Source organism: Ptychodera flava, chromosome 4 (genome assembly GCF_041260155.1).
Source record: "Ptychodera flava strain L36383 chromosome 4, AS_Pfla_20210202, whole genome shotgun sequence".
Classification (NCBI taxonomy): domain Eukaryota; kingdom Metazoa; phylum Hemichordata; class Enteropneusta; family Ptychoderidae; genus Ptychodera; species Ptychodera flava.
The window spans coordinates 47,901,211-47,918,922 of record NC_091931.1 but is presented as its reverse complement, the minus strand read 5'-3'; the positions used below and the strand labels follow the sequence as shown (position 1 = coordinate 47,918,922).

At 38.7% G+C, this 17,712-nt stretch overlaps 1 protein-coding gene across 1 annotated transcript in view; it reads right to left on the bottom strand.

The window, feature by feature from the left end:
- Positions 1 to 432: 432 nt before the first annotated feature.
- LOC139132022 (uncharacterized) overlaps positions 433 to 17,712 on the bottom strand; it is a 42,700-nt gene continuing 25,420 nt past the window's right edge. Inside the window, exons 9-11 of the mRNA XM_070698377.1 lie at positions 6,628 to 6,743; positions 5,538 to 5,682; positions 433 to 5,199 (exon numbers count right to left, since the gene is read on the bottom strand). Of these exons, the coding sequence (XP_070554478.1) occupies positions 4,995 to 5,199; positions 5,538 to 5,682; positions 6,628 to 6,743 (466 nt within the window). The 3' untranslated portion in view covers positions 433 to 4,994. The remainder of the gene's footprint in view (positions 5,200 to 5,537; positions 5,683 to 6,627; positions 6,744 to 17,712) is intronic.

Genomic DNA, 17,712 nt, shown 5'->3' with positions numbered 1-17,712 from the left:
ACTTGTCAAGTATTTTTTCCCGACACCTTTGAATGTGCCTGAACAAGTTGCTCAACAAATCGAATAAGGATGGCCGTAATTTCAGTGTATCAACAACTTGGCCGCATTACATTATAATTGCAGCTCGAGGACGCTCATGGCTAGCAAACAAGCTATGTTCTCCTGCCAGTTTTGGTATTGCACGAAGATCGAAAAAGTTTAGTCGTTACGGGTGCGGTGTTATTTTTTGACAGAGAAAAATGCTTACACACAATTATTATTTCGATAGGTAACTATCAGTTGAGCAAAACTGAATCAGAAATTTACAAGCAATTCACAGATCAAACGACGTCAGCAACACATTACAATGAATGCACAAAGTATATTTAACGCAATGGCAACAAAAATGAAACAGAAGAAAAATCAGTCTAAGATAGCCAACGATAGTACAGCTGCGATTAAAATGCTATTTTATTCGTCCTAATGTAAAACAAAAAAAGTCTAGTACTAGTCAGTCGTTTGACCAAACATCAACGACAATTGCATAATGGTTGATACCAAACAGGTTTTTGAAAGCGTTATTGTAGGTGAAGTAAAAACTTTGAAAGTCTATTCGTAAGATACACTCAACGAATGGACAAAGTTCAAGAAAGAGCAGTATATCCCACCAATTTCATTTCACGGAGTAGCAAGTATCATGAAATTTTAAAGAATTAGAATTTTTACGTTTTACACTGACCTTTTACGGCAACAATGTAACTACCAATAAAATGTTAAACTAACTCAACTTAAACATATGAATTTGTTACCAATGTCAGGATGGAGTGCAGAAATACAAAAGGCAAACAAGTGATATTTCTGTAACAATTAGGGTAAAAATGCTTTTGGTAATATGTAAGGAAAAGAATAAATATGAAAAGTTTGAGAAGAACAAACCAATTTACCGCACGTATAGTATCTCAAAATCAGCGCTGAAGAATAAGATCAAACCATAAATAAAGATGTCTTTAAAAATAAGTTCAAACCACAACGAGTGATCAAGATGTCTTTAGAAATAAGACCAAACCACAACGAATTCAAATGATAAAAATGTCCTTTAAAGTACGATCATACCAAAACTAATGATAATGATGTCTTTAAAAGTAAGATCAAACTACAACGAATGATAAGGATGTCTTTAAAAGTAAAATCAAACCACAACGATTGATAAAGATGTCTTTAAAAATAAGATGAAACCACAACGAATGATAAAGATGTCTTTAAAAATAAGATGAAACCACAACGAATGATAAAGATGTCTTTAAAACTAAAATCAAACAACGACGAATGATAAACATGTCTTTAAAAATAAGATCAAACCACAACGAATTCGAATGGTAAAGATGTCTTTAAAAGTAAGATCAAATCACAACGAATGATAAAGATGTCTTTAAAACTAAAATCAAACAACGACGAATGATAAACATGTCTTTAAAAATAAGATCAAACCACAACGAATTCGAATGGTAAAGATGTCTTTAAAAGTAAGATCAAATCACAACGAATGATAAAGATTTCATTAAAAGTAAAATCAACAACGACGAATGATAAAGATGTCTTTAAAAGTAAGATCAAACCACAACGAATGATAAAGATGTCTTTAAAAGTAAGATCAAACCACAACGAATGATAAAGATGTCTTTAAAAGTAAGATCAAACCACAACGAATGATGAAGATGTCTTTAAAAGGTAGATCAAACCACAACGAATGATAAAGATAAGTAAGATCAAACTACAACGAATGATAAAGATGTCTTTAAAAGTAAGATCAAACTACAACAAATGATAAAGATGTCTTTAAAAGTAAGATCAAATCACAACGAATGATAAAGATTTCATTAAAAGTGAGATCAAACCACAACGAATGATAAAGATGTCTTTAATAGTAAGATCAAACCACATACAACGAATGATGAAGATGTCTTTAAAAGTAAGATCAAACCACAACGAATGATAAAGATGTCTTTAAAAGTAAGATCAAACTACAACAAATGATAAAGATGTCTTTAAAAGTAAGATCAAATCACAACGAATGATAAAGATTTCATTAAAAGTAAAATCAACAACGACGAATGATAAAGATGTCTTTAAAAGTAAGATCAAACCACAACGAATGATAAAGATATCTATAAAAGTAAGATCAAACTACAACAAATGATAAAGATTTCATTAAAAGTAAAATCAACAACGACGAATGATAAAGATGTCTTTAAAAGTAAGATCAAACCACAACGAATGATAAAGATATCTATAAAAGTACGATCAAACTACAACAAATGATAAAGATGTCTTTAATAGTAAGATCAAACCACATACAACGAATGATGAAGATGTCTTTAAAAATAAGATTAAACCACAACGAATCATAAAGGTATGTATTTATATACATGTCTGTTGACATAAGGACACCTTTTTATCAACTCTCTTTGCAACATATTTTGGTACACTTAAAACTACTGTCAAATAAAAGTGATTTATTTGATAAACCTAAACTTTTCATAATTAATTTTTTTCTAAAAGCCGTCAGATTTCGCATTTTACATGAATTAAATGTTTATTTTTGTAATTTCTCTTGTTTTGTTTCCCATTTATCATTTTACACCTCTCCTTGTCATAACCTACAAAAAATCCGAGCACTTTGGTCGGTTCTGTTGACCATTTTATCTCACTAATACACTTTTATAACTCTTCAAATTCCAGTCTAAGTCGCTTCAATCTGTTCTTGATTTTTTTTCATTTTCATACCTGAAAGGCTTTCAAACTCCACCATAATTGTCAAAGCACTGTGGGCCGAAGCTATGCCTGAATGTACGGTATTACGAAAAGCATATTTCCTACCTCACAGCGCTTTCATCCGGTCGCTATTGACGATGGTGAACATTGTATCAATTCATTTTTATAGATTATCGATCGAAAACTGGTCTCGTGCCACTTGTGTGTTCAGGTCATGTCATGAATATTTTTACAATGACCCATATATTGACTTATATACCATAACATCAACGTATCCGTTGGTTTATTGTACTCAAATTAAATCGACACTTTTATTTTCAGTTTTGGTGACACCTTTACTTTTCAGCACACTTTGGTGCACGTTTGCCTAGTTTCGCGCCATTGTGAACGAGGAACTACACGCGAGTGAGCAAGACAACAATGACTCAATGTCGGATCAAAAAATATCGATCGATAATGTTCACTGCACAATTACAGTGGAAACCCTGCGCCCGTTCGCCCCGATTCTGTGCTATTTTTGCAGTTTACTGGAATTTTCGTCGTTGATATTCGCCAAAATTTGGTGTAAATTACAACAATTTGACAGGTATTTAAGAGACACTAACTGATTAAAATGTGTCAATATAAGACCCTGATTCTCCATATGTAAACGCCGTAAGATCGCCATTTTATGGAAGTATAATTCAGCGATCGGAAAAAATAAAATGCAAATAAAACAAGTTTTGTCAAGAAATTCAAAAATCTAAAACCACATGAATTTTGTATATCAATAAAGGATCTCTGTGCAACGTTTCACTATCATTAATTCAGAATTGAGGAATTTGAACGAGCGAGAATTTTACAAGTCTGTTCGGTACAATAAACGCTATTGGTTTCTATGGGAAATCGAACTGATGCGCCACATCGTAAAATGAAAATACATCTGAAAAAACCCCTTGGTTTAACTTTTTCATTTCGCTGTCATTTTTTACAATTTTTGATATTACACATCTGCTGAAGGTTAACTAAAACTCTATTGATTTTTAGTTTCCCTCTTATTTTTATGAAATGACGAGTTAAAGATCGTTTGGCTGCTGGCTGTGTTTTCACCTATTTTTGCATATGACTATTATCGCTTAGGTGTTTTCGGAATTCCTCCATTAAATTCTTGGCAAAATATTGTAGTGGCAAAGGCAGCATATAAGAGAAATGGAATCTGTAACTCTTTCATCAATATTTAGCTGTGCAGCCAGGAAATTCGGCGAAATATTCAACATGACGCGGAAGGTGAATTTGACTCTCTGTACGCGTACTCGACGTATGTGAGGCGAAAGTTGGGACGCTACTATTGTACAAAATTTGGTGCCTAGTGAAGCATTTGAAAGTTTGAAACGGATTTCTCATTTTTGACGAAAATCGTGTCATCAGCAAGTTGAGCAAAGCGAACTTCTTATTGTTGATTTTATTCAGGAATTCCAATGCCCTCGATACCTTGGGACTGTCTTATTTTACACGCCAATGTTTCAAAATAGAGAATAAATATTTGTGCACTTAATGGGCATCACTGACGCATTCCCTTTGCAATCTGAAAAATTCAGTCACCCATTCATTAATATTATTCACACAACTTCCAATACCATTGTGCATTACTTGAGACCATTTTTGAGTATTTGGACCAAAACGAAATAAAGTAAACACTTCTTGAAGGAAACTCCAATCAACTGAATCAAAAGTTTTTTCGAAATCAATATAAACAGCAACACCGGATTTACTGTGTTTCGATGTATAATCATATATTACGAATCCAAGATGCCAATTCAAATAGTACAAAAAATCATGGCAAAAATATCAACCAAGTTCGGTCTGGCCAATGATTCACCGCTGAGAAATGGCTTTATGACTTCAAAAATAATCAAAATAAAATTTGACTTTTAATAGTACCAAATTCTTGAGATAAGAAAACACTCAGATAATATCGGTTGACTAACAAGCACCTGATGAGGAGATACTGCACACATATGCCGAGAAAGACAAATTGTAAAACCTCAATAAACTTGTGGCAATATAGCAAGCATTCGAACAAGTTTACGGTTAATAACTTTGGGTAGAATACAAATTGCACAAAGTGTGACTTTGTTACCGTGCCCTACTAGAAATTGAGTTCTGCGGTTCAGAAACACAAAAAACATGGCAAGAAACATTCCCGCAGATAGGAACCGTAAAGAACATGAGCAGCCTAAGATTATCTTTGCACATATCAATATCTATTGTTCTTCCAGATTCACAAGTAAGGCATAAATCACGATGTTGCCCCGTCTATCCGTGGACCATTCCAATTCCTGTGGACTGAAGTTTGGATCTTCTCCACCTCTAAACGATGCAGGACCGACGTCGTACGTCTCGGGATGGATTAACACGCGAAACACAGTCTTTGCTTTGTATTTCTTCTGTGTATCTTCATCCAAGTGACTATGAAAATGGGATTTAAATTAAAAGGTTTAAATGTATTCGTTAATAAAGATAAAGAAAAAATGGTCAAAGAGAGTTTCAAAACGCAGGCAAAGTGCCTACGTATTACAACTTTCAGTAACGTATTATTATTAGCCTCGATTCGTAGTGTATAACTGTAAAGGAAAACGTTGAATTTAAAATATACTTGCAAAGCCGTGTTTTGACAAACGTAACGCAAATTCTGCTGGTGTCGAAGTAAAATGTTGTGACCGGGTATCAGCTCTTAAAATTCAAAAGATGTCCAACCGGAAAGAGATGACTGAAAATGTTAAAAGTTATGACGCATGAGAACTTACTCGCTTGGGAGGGCATACTGATCGTGACCAGCGTATCGTATACTCGGTGAAAGAAATATGTGGTTTTTCTTGGCTGGGTTCCTATTATCATCTGTCGGACGACCTTCGTTCTGACCCAACACAGTTCCTTTCAGTGTCTTGTCACCTACAATAAAAATTTCAGGTGGACCGAAAAAATATATGGTAAACTTCAGTTAACAATTATGTTATTCTCTAGAAAACTTCTCATAAAAGCAGTTGTCAGTTTATCGAGCCATAATTTCAACAACCCTACTATAAATGAGGGAATACCAATAATACAGTATGATTATCGTACTTAGAAAAGGGTTACTCTAATAAACAATGGCTGTGCAGAAAACTTAGCTGAAAAGATTAAAAAAAATATGACAAATGATGAGGTGGCGTATGACTGATTCTCTGCATCGACCCACGCAGGATGCATCCAGGTTTACTGGTTGGATGTAAAACATTCTATTTTAAGGCAGATTGTGCCTTTGGGACAGATATTCTCAAGTTATTTTAATATTTTCAGTTTATCTTAATATTTTCACGACTTGTGGGGCTCATTTTAAGGCTACCGTTGTAGGAAAAAGTTTCTATCTTAGTTTTTTGAAATTCTAAATTTTATTTTTTCCTTAGAGTTAACACTCAAATGGCAGCCATTTTTAATTTCAAATCTCGGTAAATGTTTGTTTTTTTGTTTCTTTAGTACCAAAATTTGCACTGTGACCCCTGGCTTTTATTCTTTATTTGGTAAGAGAATGGTTGAAAGTTTCATAACAAAATATTGGCAAAACTTCACAAGGCGCATGCTACCTTAAATAATCAACCGGACAAGCCTTCGTATGCCTGAAAACACTATTTCAAAGAGCAAAATCTCATATTTTTAAACATATAATTGTGGCAAGTACACCAACAAACTAAAGTGAACAAGTAAGATAAGGCATAGAAGAGATAAAAAATCATTACCTTTCTTACTCTAAGAGCTTTTAAATAAGCCTCTACAAGTGGTAGATCATAAAAGAATTTTGAAAATTTGAGAGAATGAATAACTGAAGTGAAACTCAAGACAACCGTTTGGTAAACATACCTGGCATTAGGAGAATACCACATTCCAAAATAGGGTTCACTGCTTCCCTGCTTGTTCCATGGAATGCAATATGCCAGCTTTTGTAAGCCTTGAATACTTCTGCTCTCGGTGGGACCCTAGAAAAATTTTAACTCTCAGGTAATTTTTAGATGGATCGGTGGCGTATCATCATTTTGCAATCACAGAAGATTCTTACTGAACGTTGTTGTTCGAAAAAGAATAACAAAAACGAAATATTTAGCTTGTGTCAATCATGTTCTGTTTTCAAATCGTTCTTTAGCTGTATCTTTTAATGACTATTGTAACACTAATGCTTCTTGGTTATTTGAACTGTTCAACCAGTATCGTAGAATAACAGTTCATCCTTACAGCATTCCCAGAGACCATATCTTTACTTGCTTCCAGTGATAACTGAAGTAGTTGTCCGCATTTTGTCAATATGGTCAGTCAAAATCGATGGCAATGAAATTCATTTAATATATTTTTACGCTGGAATTCTCTGGAATTAGACATAGGTGATAATGTGTATAATGTTACAATGTAGGCATGAAAATTCAAAAACACATATCTCAGTGGCTAAAGCTGAGTTCGACGCAGCTCTGCGGTCGCAAGTGCGTGGGAGAGTACTGCGGGAGTACCGTGGCATTTACAACATTATGGTCAAGAGGGGATCATGCACAAAACCTGGTTATGTCTGCGAGAGGGGGGTTACAAATAAAATATCTCTTTGCGGGAGGTGTGGGTACAAAAACGTTTTTATGATGCTGCTGCACCAAGAGCGGAGCGACCTTGCGAGGAAACAGCAGGGATTGCATAAAAGCGATTTTAATCATGTGGCAGACATAAAAATGGGAGGCATAAAGTTAAGGAGTTGGTGCATAGATATAGTTATGGTCAACCAAGTGCTCGACATCCACTGCAAACGCCATACAATTAAGAACTACCTGCGAGACTGGCATTGACTCTGAGCTGATCCCGGAGCCTTCTTGGATGATGTGCGACCCGAGATCAGCCAGAGACTCAATGAAGAGGTTTGGGACCTAGGGAGCCTGAAGTTCCAGTTGGTGCTGAGAGTCCACCTTAGGCCACATAAAGCAGATGGTAACCCAGATCACTCAGAGCCTGTGTTTCACTACAGGCGAGGGGCATTGATGAGGCGCTAGTCAAAGTCTTTCCCACTCTCCTGGAAAAGTGGGCACAGAGGGGCTCATCTGGGTAGTAGATAGAGTGGTCACTCTCTGGCTGGCTTATGTTTTGAGTAGTAAAAGCCTGGGGCTGTCAAAGCTACCCCGGCCACCCCTAGGAGAACGTAACAATCATTTTACAAAATCTGAGAGCATGCAGTCGATGGTGCCTAAGACCACTCTCTGGAGGGGCCACAGTGACCCTGTGGGTTGCTTACTTTGCTTTCTCTTGCTTTTTCTGTTAGCTGATCTTGGCCAACTTTTTCCCCGGTTTCACTTGACAAGGGCTCTTCTCTTTCTTTACAAGCGTAATTTTCTACATCTTCACTGTGTCTGTAGACTCTGATGATTGCGTTTCCATGGTCTGCATTGCGGGGGGATCAGCTGCCTCGACTGATTCCGTTCTCTCCGGCGAAGCCATCTCTGTCTATGTGGATACTCCGATTCTTTTTGTTCCCTATTTTTATGTCAACATGTTTGGTCGCGATCAACCCTGCACTGACAACAATGAAAACCCCAAGTGTAAGCCAAACCCCCCGAGCTTATTCACCTCACTCCTGACAAAGAAATTGGTGTTCAGATCTTTTGAAAGCCCCTCCATGCTACCGATCGGCAGCAAGCATCCAAGGCCCTTACTGTCCAAAGAAGCAAGGTTCTTGACAATGTTCTCACTCACGAGGGCATTGAATGCTGTCTCATAGATGGTGCAGTAGTTGTTGATGAGCTTTGGCTTCATTTTCTCGATGGCCTCTAGGATGAAAGGCTTGCCAAGTAAATCATTGCTATGGTCAGCTGCCATCACACACAGGAGGTGCTGCCTTTTCTTTTCTACTGGGTCCTCCTCCTCTTCCCCTTCCAGAGGAGGGGAGGTCACTGGGTAGCCTGCTTCCTTCAACACCGTCTGCACGTTTTCGACCAACGTTTATATCCATTGCACAAATATTATTGTGTAGTGGTATTTGTACCAAAAGAAGCCAATAAGGAGCCACAGCACCAGCAGGGCCACTGTCGTAAGGGGGTCCATCCCTATAGCTTGTGCTGATACTTCTTATGATAAACTCTGAAAGGGCGCATGAACAAAGGGTTCTCCACAAAAGTGTGCAGCTCACCAAGCAATATGACACTAAACTGGTCCGATAATCATTTCCATTCAAGGTACCAGGTCCATGGGACAAGTAGGACAATCCTGAACCACTGATAGTTAGTGGTGGTACCAGGTGTCGGGAATGGGTAAGCGTACTCTGCTAGCATGCTACACCCATCCATTCCAGCTTTTGGCCATACAAATTTTGATGTGGGCACTATACGGTCAAGGCCCCAAGAACCGTATAGTGCCCACGTCTATGAATATTCAGCGTGAACGAGGGCGATAAAACTACAAAGACTGCTTCGGATAAGGCTGGCAGGAACGCAAACAAATTATCTCCACTGAGTCCCAAATTCTACACTTGGCTCTTTTAAGTATTTCTCTGCATTCCCACCTGGCCAGTCCACAACGACTGGATTTTTGGTAGTTGAGAACGGCGACACCAAACGATGTGAGTTGAAACGGATACTAGCAAACTATTAAAAGTGCATTTTATGTTGTAAAATATCAAAGTCACCATTTTTGGTTGAAAATGAAAAGAAATGTGCTGCGACACAGTCCCTCAAACCACGGCCATACAGGAACGCCCTAGCACTCTCTTATGTCCGTAAGCTCCGAGTGCTACGTTTGCAATCGTGTCGATCGGTATGACGGTATGACATGTATCAATGGTCCAGTTCAAGTGACTTGAATGACTACAAAACTTATGTTTTCTCTGTTGTTATGGACAAGGGTCCGGCATTCACAGACACAGAACATTTCGGCTAATGGGACATAACAATAAAACAAAAACTTACCAACTTCGCCTGTTTGTAAGCGCTAGCGTTCACAGGGACCAGGATTTGCTCAGCCCGTACCCGGGCCCGTACCTCGATCCCTGCTTTGTACTTAGCTGGCGGTTAACTGTTTTTTCTTTTATCTAATGTAAGCCTAGTATATCCATGTGAGATATATATGTGGTCCAATTTTGATATACTGTAGTCTAATTTTGATATGCTGACTTATTCACAGACAAACTGAAAAAATGCTCACATGCTGGTTAGCCCGTGTAACGCCGGGAACACACGGAGGCTGTACGCAACTTACGGCTAACATTGCTGGCCAACTTCAAGAATCATGGCTCAATTTTTTCCTTTCTCCTCCAATGAACCCGAGACAATTTTACTGACAGTATTACGCTATTAATAACTTGTTATTAATAGCATAATAATTGGTCTTGTTATGAGGAATGTGTATACACTAAAGTGTTTGATTTCATAAACCAGAATTCAGATCTCTCTGTTCAAGTGACGAACTTTCTCTATAAAACTCAACCAACAAGACTCAAATTATGATGATCGTTCTTTCTCATATGTCGCCGTAGCAACAGCCATAGCTAGCTCTCGTACGTTGCGACGGAAAAACGTTTTTTTCCGTTGCACGACTCGGAGTTTCCCTTTGCAATCCATATTCGTCCGAGAAAAACGAGAGCTACGACTACACAGATGAATGCCGCTGCTTCCTTATGGAATAGACTTTCTAGTCATATTCCTTCAGCATATAAGACCTGCTTGTTTGAGAAAGCATAGTCATGCAACACTGTATAAAGCGCCAGTGAAAATTTTCTTTATGCTTTGTCTAGAAAACTTAGGACCCGAGTGTTTAGGACCCGATGAACAAAATGTTACACTGGGTGGGGGTGTTCATGATAAGTGGAATGGCGTTTCTGTCCTATCACTGGCCATGCTTGGTTTGGGCGTCAAATTTAAAATTCACTGTTATCAGTCAGTACATATTGACACACACACCCACTAACTCATTAAGCTGGCAAATGCTCTCGCAGAAATTTGTATGGCAAAAAGCTGTCATGTCAGGATTGGTCTCCAAATTGTCTAAATATTGTATGAAATGATACAGGATATGAATAATTGTAATAAGTCAAAGCGGGGAATGCTGTAGCTAATCATTTGAATGACCGAGGTGTGATATTTAGCTACAATGTTGTCATATCGACCGTAGAACTTTTTGCAAATCCTAACGAGTCTTTTTGATGTGTTTCCCTGTCTCACTAGTTTTGATGCCAATGAGCTGTGTCTCAGTTGAAAATCAGCGTAGGAGTCACAAGCCCTACAATATCTGAGAAGTTGAGACACGTACACACCATTGCAGGTGCAGACAGAATAGGACATCGCCTTCTTCTGCCTGTTTGGCTTTGGAAAGCATGGATATATAGTATCTCGTGCACGCCTTGAGTTTCTCCTTTTGATTAAGTTTTTGGGCTGGAGAGATCAGAAGAGCCACCATCAGCATGCCTACTAATCCTCAGTACCAAGGATGCCGGCACAAGCATCTCAGTTTGGATATAGATAGGAGAACACTTGTAGCCAACACTCCCTGGCCTACGAATATGCCACCCTGTAGCCAGCAAGCCTACTTGTATGAATTCTCATACTCCAGCAGTCTAGCCTCCAAGGATCCAATGAGCCTGTCTATGTCCATCACCCTATAATTACGGAGGCATCTTAGGGCAAATAATAAAATAGCTCTCCAAGAACCACCAAGCCAACACTCCCGTCAGTTTTGCTTTATGTTTGGCGTCGAGCTCTGCTGTGGGGTTGCGGGCCGCACCCCTCCCCTGCAAGTGACACTGTAGGGCCATGAGGTGAGGGTGGCATGAGAGAGAGGCTTGCCCCTGCAGGAAGCTTGTCAGCCGTTAGCCTATCTGTCTTGGCAGAGGCCCCTTGCCTGCAAATATAAGGGCAGGAAGTGGGGTTGGTGTGAGAGCGGGACTGTCCACTGCAGGGAGCTTAACACCCATGAGCTCGTCTGTCTTGACGGGGGGGTCTTTCATCTGATAGGTCATGTTTTTCTTCACTTCGGCGATGCTGCCATCATTATAGCTAAACTAATTTGGGTGGTTACGTACAGCAGCTCGTTGTTGCACCCTGCGATGCTTCTGGTAATTATCAGCATCTTGTGGGCATCAGCATCAGAGCCAGCGAAACCACCATGTCCAGCTTCACTTTGGTGGCATCAATCGTTTCTTCCCACCTTCAGTAGCTGGCGACTTTGTCCGGGTTGGCAATCTCATCTTCAAGGAGAACACCTGGCTCTTCCTGCGCCTGTTCTGCCCCTCCTGTCCTGCCGAAGATGGTGCTCCTAACGATGGCTTGGTTCCCCAGAATGCAGTAATCATAGGCCTTAAAGTGTTCGTTCAGTCTGGCTCTGCCTGCCTGCATTAATATGATTTATATGATTTATGATTTATTTTTCACCTAGAAAGGGTATGATCACAAATCAAACAAATGTGTGTTTTGATTGTATACAATCAAACAGTGTTTTCATAAGTAGGTGAAAGGCTAGAAAATAGTCCAAAACAGACTAATCTAGTCTAGCAAATCAGGACACTAGTTTAATAATATAGAAGAATTTGACAGCTGCAGTAAACAATAAACAAATACATCAAATGGAGTGTGAGGAGAAACATTAAAATATTTGCATAACAAAAAACCGTTCTCAAGTAAGGCCACTACTTAGGGAAGTGTAAACGAGACAGTCCGTGTCTAACTAAAACAAAAGCTACCAGAGTAAATAATAATATAGTCGTCTTACAAATTAGAGTCTTTCTGTAAAAGAAATTTTCTATATTCTTTTTTAAATTCATTTCTCCCTTGAATATCACGTAAAGTGTTGGGTAAATTATTCCAAAGTTTCGCCCAAGCAAACATGATTGACAACTAGCCAATGCTACTATCATATTTTGGTACATGAAGATCTCCTTTAGCTTTACATCTTGTTTGATAGCCGTGATTAACATAAGTGAAAAAGTTACTGAAATGAGATGGTAGCCTGTTACAAAGTGTGTCATGTACAAAAATGCCAACTTGATAATCATACTGTTTAAATGTATCAAGGATGCCTAATTTCTTGAACAGTGGTGCGGTGTGCGCATCAAACTTACTACCTGTCATGGCATGAACAATTCTTTTTCGCACCAAGAAGATATCCATTAAGTAAGTCCTGTACGCACTACCCCAAACCTCAAGCCCATATGAGATATGAGGTAAGACTAAAGGATTATATAGCATGATAAGTATTGAACATGGTAAAATAGCATGTAACCTGTACAAAATTCCAACATATTGACATATCTTTTTTCTGATTTTAAGAATGTGTTGCTTCCATAAAAGTCTTCTATCAAGGCAGGTCCCTACAAAAGATGAACTGTCTGTTTCTTTCACTCGGTGGTTATTCACACTAATATGATCTAGGACCATTTTACGATTGTGTCTACTGCTGATCACCATCTAATTTGTTTTATCAATATTTATCGTCAGCTTGTTAACATAACACCATTTAGTCACATTTTCAAACTCAATATTTGCTTGACGGAGGGAAACATATCCTTGTTTTGACTGAATTGTACGAAACAGATTTGAGTCGTCTGCATAGAGTCTGAAATTGAAATAACTGAAAGACTTAGGAATATCATTATTCTACAACAAAAACAATATTGGTCCTAGAATGGAACCTTGTGGAACACCACAGGTGATATTTAAACGATGTGAGTCTGTACCGTTGATCCTCAGAAACTGCTGTCTGTGATGTAAATAACTACTGAACCACTTGAGAGGCAGGCCCCTGATTCCATAATGTTCCAGTTTAGCAAGTAAAATATCATGATTGACAGTGTCACACGCCTTTGAAAAATCAATGAACAAGCCAAGTATCTGCTGCCCACATCCCCGCCACCACCAGCTGGGACATACCAATTATATTGTCCTTCTCCTCCCATCATTTCTGAAGAATAGTAGTGGGCCCTCTTGCTGTCTGGCCTCACATGTTTGTGTTTCCGGCCGAACAGGTCCTTGGTGTAGAAATATTTGCTGTAGGGGCTAATGAATATATCCCGGCCATTGAACAGTGCAACCCCAGTCTCATGAGGAATACGCCTGGTGGTGAAGTACACATGGAAATGGAGAAGGAGTCCGATCTGAAGGGGCAGGGAGGAGGCCAACAAGTGGTCTTGGAAAGTTACGCCACAACTGGCCATGGCGCACCAAACAGCAAAGTTTAACTACTGGGGCTAGTACTGGATATGAAGGCCGCCCAACCAAGCCTTGGTCTCCTTGGCATTCCTTTGGGCAATGATATTGTTCTTTAATATGTATCTGGGGTGGGTAACGAACGTTTCTGTTTCTGAATCTGGATGATCCAGCTGCTCGCTGGCTTGGTGCACCACTCTGTCTTATTTCTGTGAGCAGCCGCTTGTACCAGATGTAGAACGGTTTGTACCTTTCTCTTTTCTGTGCCAACCAAGTAAAATACTCATCTGGATGGCCTCGATGACAACACCACAAAGGGCGACTGCCCCATGGCCACTGCTATGGCAGGAATGACAGCAGCCAGCACGCTGATGATAAGCATGCCTTTTGCGATGTTCAGGCCTATATTGTGTTATGTAGTTCTTTTTTCCCGACATTAATGACCTGAGTTTAATTTATCTAGAACATTCTTAAGGTCACTATCCTTCATGACCTTGAAGTCAATTAGTTATGTTTACAACTTTCTTGAAATTCAATTAGTAACAAGTGGAGATATTATTGGAACAGTAATTAGCATATAAATAGAAGTTCTATATTGTTCTTATATTTTCTTATATAACCACCTTAGTATACACTGGACAAAATGCTTGATATGCGCTTAGCATATTTACGTATATTGACGTATATGGAGCACAGTATTAATTGAATATGCAACGTATATCTTTGTAAATGGAACATTCCAATACGTTAATATGTGTGGCGTATTTCTATGTAGGTCATGCGTATACACAATGCTGATCTTAGCACACTAAGTGTACACTGTAGTTTTGCATTTTATTAGTATACGTAAATACTTAAAGGGCCTATGACATGCCCATAACAACCAAACGTAAAATCACTCTTTGGGTCTTGAAGTTAGCTCACGTCACTGTCTTGCATTGCGTACTGTCTGACTCTGGAGCCAAGTGCCATCCCAGCTGAGATACTTAGCCTGTAAACTTTTACAGTTTGCTCTTTATCCCTTGGCTTACCGATCAGTTTTATTTGCCATAATAAATTTCATTTCAAAAGGAAATTGCTGAGTTCACCGTTTTGATTGTTTTCTCTCACATAACAATATTGAGAGATTGTCAGGTGTACGAATTTTTTAGCCATTTGACAACATTTTGTCAGCCTTTACCAAACTACTGTATATTGTGTACCCAGCGAATTTCCATCATGGCGGAATTCAAGACAGACAAAATGATGGAGTACCTTGATCAGGACACATTTGATTCCCTCAGAAAAGACAACCTAGTTACACTGGCCATGTAGCAGTTAAAAGATGTATGCGCGAGAAGGAAATTCAGTACAATATTGTGAAACATTTAGTCTGTGTAGGCAAATTTGAGGAATCCATCTTGCATGATCATGTGCCTGAATCTACAAAAGAACTAAAAAAAATTAGAAATGCTGGCAGATTTGGAGCTTAAGAAATTGGCATAAGAAGAGGAAAATTTAAAAATAGACAAAAAACAGAAAGGAAGAATTACAAACGGAGAAAGACTGAGAGAAAAATACACATGGAAGAAGGAGGAGAAAAAAAATTACAAATGGAAGAAAGAGAAAGAGTGAGAGAAAGAAGAAAGGAAAGACCAATTAGAAGAACATCGACTACAGGTAGAAATGAAACATTTTTTTAGAGCTTGGACAGTCAGGAAAATTCTCCTCTTCAGACAATGTTGACATCACTAAACATTTCAGGTTTGTCCCCCCCCCCCTTTTTCCAAGAAAAGTATGTTGACAAATATTTTCTTCAATTTGAGAAAATTGGTCAGATTCTTAATTGCCGTAGGAAGTCCTGGTCTATGCTTTTGTAGAGTGCTTTGGTGGGTAGAGCCAGAGAAATACACATTAAGCTGTCAGAAGAGCAGGCTTCAGACTATGATTGTGTGAAGGAATTAATACTCAAAGGCTATTAGTTGGTGCCTGAAGCATTGTGAGAAAGTGAAGGATCAAACTTATGTTGAATTAGCTCGAACAAAGAAACAACTGTTTGAACGTTGGTGTTCTTCTGAAAAGGTTTGTCAGGATCCCACAAAGCTGAGGCGGCTCATTCTGATTGAGAAATTTAAAAGGTGTATTCGAAGTGACATCAAGACATTTATCAATGAACAAAGGGCAGATACACTAGAGGTTGCTGCACGTCTGCCGATGATTATTCATTGACCTCATGTGTCAGCAAACCATCCCAGTCCTTTTCATATCGAAACAGTGCAGGGAAATTTAATTCCTCCTTTTCATCTAAGAATTTCTCAAAGGAGAGTAGAAAATCAAATGACAACAGCTGACAGAGTTCAAGTAACATCAAACCTGGAAAAATATTGATTAGGACCTACTGTTCTGACACAGAGAAGCAGTGGGATGAAGGAATTCATTTTCTGCTCTTTGCTGTTAGAGAGTAAATTCAAGAGTGTCTTGGTTTTAGCTCATTTGAGCTTGTATTTGGACATACAGTCCGTGGCCCACTCAGCTTTTCAAAGAGAAATTCCTATCAGATGACAATGATTGTCTGAATATTTTACAATATGTGTCAGAATTTCGTCCAAAACTTTCAAACAGAAGTGATCCACAAATACGAACACTTGTTCTGAGATGTTCCAACGAAGACAAACATCATCACGGTGTTGACTCCGGAGATAGTAAGCCTGTGAAAAACATCCATACACACTGAATGCAAGAAAGGCGAAATATCTCCAGGAAGAAGTTAAATTTCTGTTGGATAATGACTTTATTGAACCCGGTAAAAGTAACTGGAGTTCGCCATACATAGTTGTGCCAAAATCAGATCAAAGATATCGTCTGCACACGGACTACAGGATGGTAAAAACTCTCACAAAGACAGACACTTTCCAAATCCCAAGGGTAGATGATTGCATCGATCGAGTGAGAAAAGCCAAGTATGTGACAAAATTTGATCTACTGAAGGGATTTTGGCAAGTCCCTCTAATGGATCGTTCTCGTGAAATATCCGCCTTTGTTACACCAGACGGATTGTTCCAGTGCAAGGTCATACCATTTGGAGTGATGAACTCGCCTGCAACATTCAAACGGATGATTAACGACGTCATATCTGGATTGGAAGAATGCGAAGCATATGAACTCGCCTGCAACATTCAAACGGATGATTAACGACGTCATATCTAGATTGGAAAATACGACGACATTGTCCTGTACAATGATACCTGGGAGGAACACATCAAACTCATGCGGAAATTCTTTGAGAGACTCAGCAAAGCAATTTTGACTGTCAACCTCGCCAAATCTGAGCTTGGTTGGGCAAGGGTGGCTTTCCTTGGACATACTGTACGACAGGCTGAGGTAAGACCTGTTGATGCCAAAATCAGTGCCATTTCAAGTTTTCCTATACCAAATTGCAAGAGACAGCTGATGTGCTTTTTCGGTATGGCCGGTTACTACAAAAGAGTGTCCAAATTTCTCCACCATTACTGAGCCTTTCACTAACTTACTTAAAAAGAAAGTAAAGCTTGTTAGTCAGAACAATGCCGACAGGCATTTGATACACTTAAAGCTGTACTCCAAAGTGCTCAAGTCTTGTCTGCACCAGATTTCAGTTTGCCCTTCAAACTAGCTATAGATGCTAATGATGTGGCTGCTGGTGCTGTTTCATAACAAGAGGATAGTCATGGCATAGATCGTCCTGTTTGCTACTTTTCATGAAAATTTAACAAAGTCCAGAGTAACTATTCTTTTATTGAAAAAGACTGTTTATCTTTGATATTAGCTTTAG